This window comes from Loxodonta africana, chromosome 18 (assembly GCF_030014295.1).
Source record: "Loxodonta africana isolate mLoxAfr1 chromosome 18, mLoxAfr1.hap2, whole genome shotgun sequence".
Taxonomy (NCBI): domain Eukaryota; kingdom Metazoa; phylum Chordata; class Mammalia; order Proboscidea; family Elephantidae; genus Loxodonta; species Loxodonta africana.
This window is the reverse complement of record NC_087359.1, coordinates 65,123,168-65,126,154: the sequence shown is the minus strand read 5'-3', so window position 1 is coordinate 65,126,154 and position 2,987 is coordinate 65,123,168. Positions and strand designations below refer to the sequence as shown.

Below are 2,987 nucleotides of genomic sequence, written 5' to 3'. Positions count from 1 at the left end.
ATCTGGCTTTCTAAGTACATGCCTACTTCAATTGAGTGCCTCTCCTTAGAGCCATTGGCCAACCTACCTCGCTTGAGTCAAGAGCAAGTGGAAGGCTGTCCCATTGTCATTCAGTTGATTCCAACTCATAGTGACCCTATAGGACAGAGTGGAACTGCCCCATAGGGTTTCCAAGGTTGTAATCTTTACAGCTGCAGACTACCACTTCTTTCTCCATTGGAGTGGCTGGGATTAGAACTACTGACGTGTAGGTTAGCAGCTGAACACTTTTAACCAGTGGGCCACCAGGGATCCTTAGTGGAAGGCCAGTGGCTATGAAATGCAGAAATCCAGCTGTACCTAGAAGAAACAAATCCACAAGTTGTGGCTACAACTCTTATTTTAGAGGGTGGCAGACAATGTAAACAAAGTAAATAATTTGAAAATTAAGTTGTTACTCAAAGTCCAGCATAAGGACTGGATTAGCAACAAGAATATTAGCAATTCATTGAAAAGGAATTTTGAATGCATATTTCAGAGTACCTCCCTCACCTCGGAGAAGTGGTCTTCATTTGTCCTTCTAATATCTAGAATAGTGGGTGTCTTCTCTCACATTCTCGTCATAAACCAAAAACCAAACCCAGTGCTGTCGAGTCGATTCTGGCTCATAGCGGCCCTATAGGACAGAGTAGAACTGCCCTATAGTGTTTCAAAGGAGTGCCTGGTGGATTCGAACTGCCGACCCTTTGGTTAGCAGCTGTAGCACTTAACCACTGTGCCACCAGGGTTTCCATTCTTGCCATACCTTCATTTAATCTTCACCATTTTCTGAAGCCTTGAAATCTAGTTTATGTTTTCAAATGCTTTCTAGTTTTTTTTTTTTTTTTGAAATATAACTAATTTTTCTGTTTTGAAATCTTCTTACTGGCTTGGAATGATCCCTCCGGAAAAAAAATGGGGAAATTCCATCTCAATCGTGCTATATTCAAAGAGGAATATGGCTTTTCTCTTAATTTATTTCTGTCGATTTCAGATATGAGAGGGGGAAAGGAACAAGGTAATGGTGGCCCTGAACATTTCAGCTGAGAGCAGAGACAAAGGATTGCAGAAATGGAAGAGATGTGGCCTGGGAAGCGGGGAAATATTTACCTGGACAGCTGGGAGCTCACCATGGGGCTTCGTGCATAGAGGGTTTAAAACATTTATGCTGAATAGATAAATTGAGTAGACTGATACCTCCACTTCTAGGACATTTCCTTACAAAGACTCATGGAATCAGAAGCTGGGACAAACAGGACAGCTCTTACTGAGTTCATCTTCCTGGGCCTAGTGGAATCAGAAAAGCTGCAGTCTGTGATCTTTGTACTCTTCCTCTTTGCCTACCTGGCCACAGTTGGGGGCAACCTCAGCATCTTGGCAGCCATCTTGGTGGAGCCCAAACTTCACACCCCCATGTACTTCTTCCTGGGAAACCTGTCAGTGCTGGATGTTGGATGCAGCACTGTCACTGTTCCTCCAATTTTGGGTCGTCTCCTGTCCGACAAGCGTACAATTTCCTATGATGCCTGCCTCTCACAGCTCTTCTTCTTCCACCTTCTGGCTGGGATGGACTGCTTCTTGTTGACAGCCATGGCCTATGACCGCTTCTTGGCCATCTGTCGGCCCCTCACCTATAGCATCCGCATGAGCCAGGAAGTCCAGAGGTTATTGGTAGCCGTGTCTTGGGCTTGTGCCTTCACCAATGCAATGACCCACACTATTGCCCTATCTACTCTCAACTTCTGTGGTCCCAATGAGGTCAATCACTTCTACTGTGACCTACCACAGCTCTTCCAGCTTTCCTGCTCTAGCACCCAACTCAATGAGCTGCTTCTCTTTGCTGTCGGTTTCATAATGGCAGGTACTCCTGTGGTTCTCATCATCACCTCCTATATCCATGTGGCAGCTGCAGTTCTGAGAATCCGTTCAGCGAAGGCCAGGAAGAAGGCTTTCTCCACATGCGGCTCCCATCTCACTGTAGTTTGCATCTTCTTTGGGACAGGTATCTTCAACTACATGAGGTTCGGTTCAGAGGAGGCTTCAGACAAGGATAAAGGGGTTGGGGTTTTCAACACTGTCATCAACCCCATGTTGAACCCACTCATCTATAGCCTTAGAAATCCTGATGTTCAGGGCGCTCTATGGCGGGTACTTGTGGGAGGACGATCACTGACATGAGGAGTGATAGAATTCCTCCTTTACTGCCTTTTTTTTACTAGAAAACCAAGAAAATTTGTCCATAGACATTTTTTTCCCTATCTTATGGTTTCTGAAGTTCTGCGTTAAGTGCTTGTCCCACCTACAAGGAAACTACCTTTTAAAAGAATTCACTTATTCTGTCAACAAATACGTACTGAATTACTTCTATGACCCAGACACACTTCTAGGGCACTGGCTATAGAGGAGTGAGCCACAAAATTCTCTGCATTCATGCAGCTCACATTCTAATAAAGGGAGTCAAAATAATTGCAGCAAGTAGCATCATATATGGCATATCACGTGGTGATAAGAGAAAAACAAATAAGACAGGAAGCTATGTAGTTAGGTTCTGCTAAGCCAGCCTCCTGGTCACATTGCTACCTTGTTTCTGCTGTGCTCATTTGCTGGCTAGAGTTGAAGCCTCAGAAGCCCTATAGGCCTGGGCAGCAATGTCCTGCAGGGAAGGGCAATCTGGTTAATCACAGCCTAAGTCTCCAAGAATATCACTGCAAAGTTTCCTTCTTGTGAGGATGTGACATTCCCTCTAGATTAGATGGCAGTGTCAAGGTTCATTTTGTTCTACTGTCTGCCTTTCACCCCTAAGAAAATTCTCTTCTACTTCCCTTCACAATGATGCAAGAATCCCACAGGATATTTTGTAGAAGATAGGATCTACAGAGGGAAAGAACTCTACATTAATGCATGCATGACATATCTTACAATCAAAAAGAAATGCCCCATCTCCATTCCCAGCCATGTTTTTCTCTCTT

At 44.4% G+C, this 2,987-nt stretch overlaps 1 protein-coding gene across 1 annotated transcript; it reads left to right on the top strand.

The window, feature by feature from the left end:
- Positions 1–1,236: 1,236 nt before the first annotated feature.
- Positions 1,237–2,385, top strand: LOC100669690 (olfactory receptor 3A2). The gene has a single exon (XM_010596500.3). The coding sequence runs from the start codon at positions 1,249–1,251 to the stop codon at positions 2,194–2,196; it is 948 nt and encodes a 315-aa protein (XP_010594802.1). The 5' UTR covers positions 1,237–1,248; the 3' UTR covers positions 2,197–2,385.
- Positions 2,386–2,987: the final 602 nt, after the last annotated feature.

Bases quoted from the DNA above. Each gene is read 5' to 3' on its own strand.
- LOC100669690 (XM_010596500.3), top strand. From the start codon at position 1,249: ATGGAATCAGAAGCTGGGACAAACAGGACAGCTCTTACTGAGTTCATC.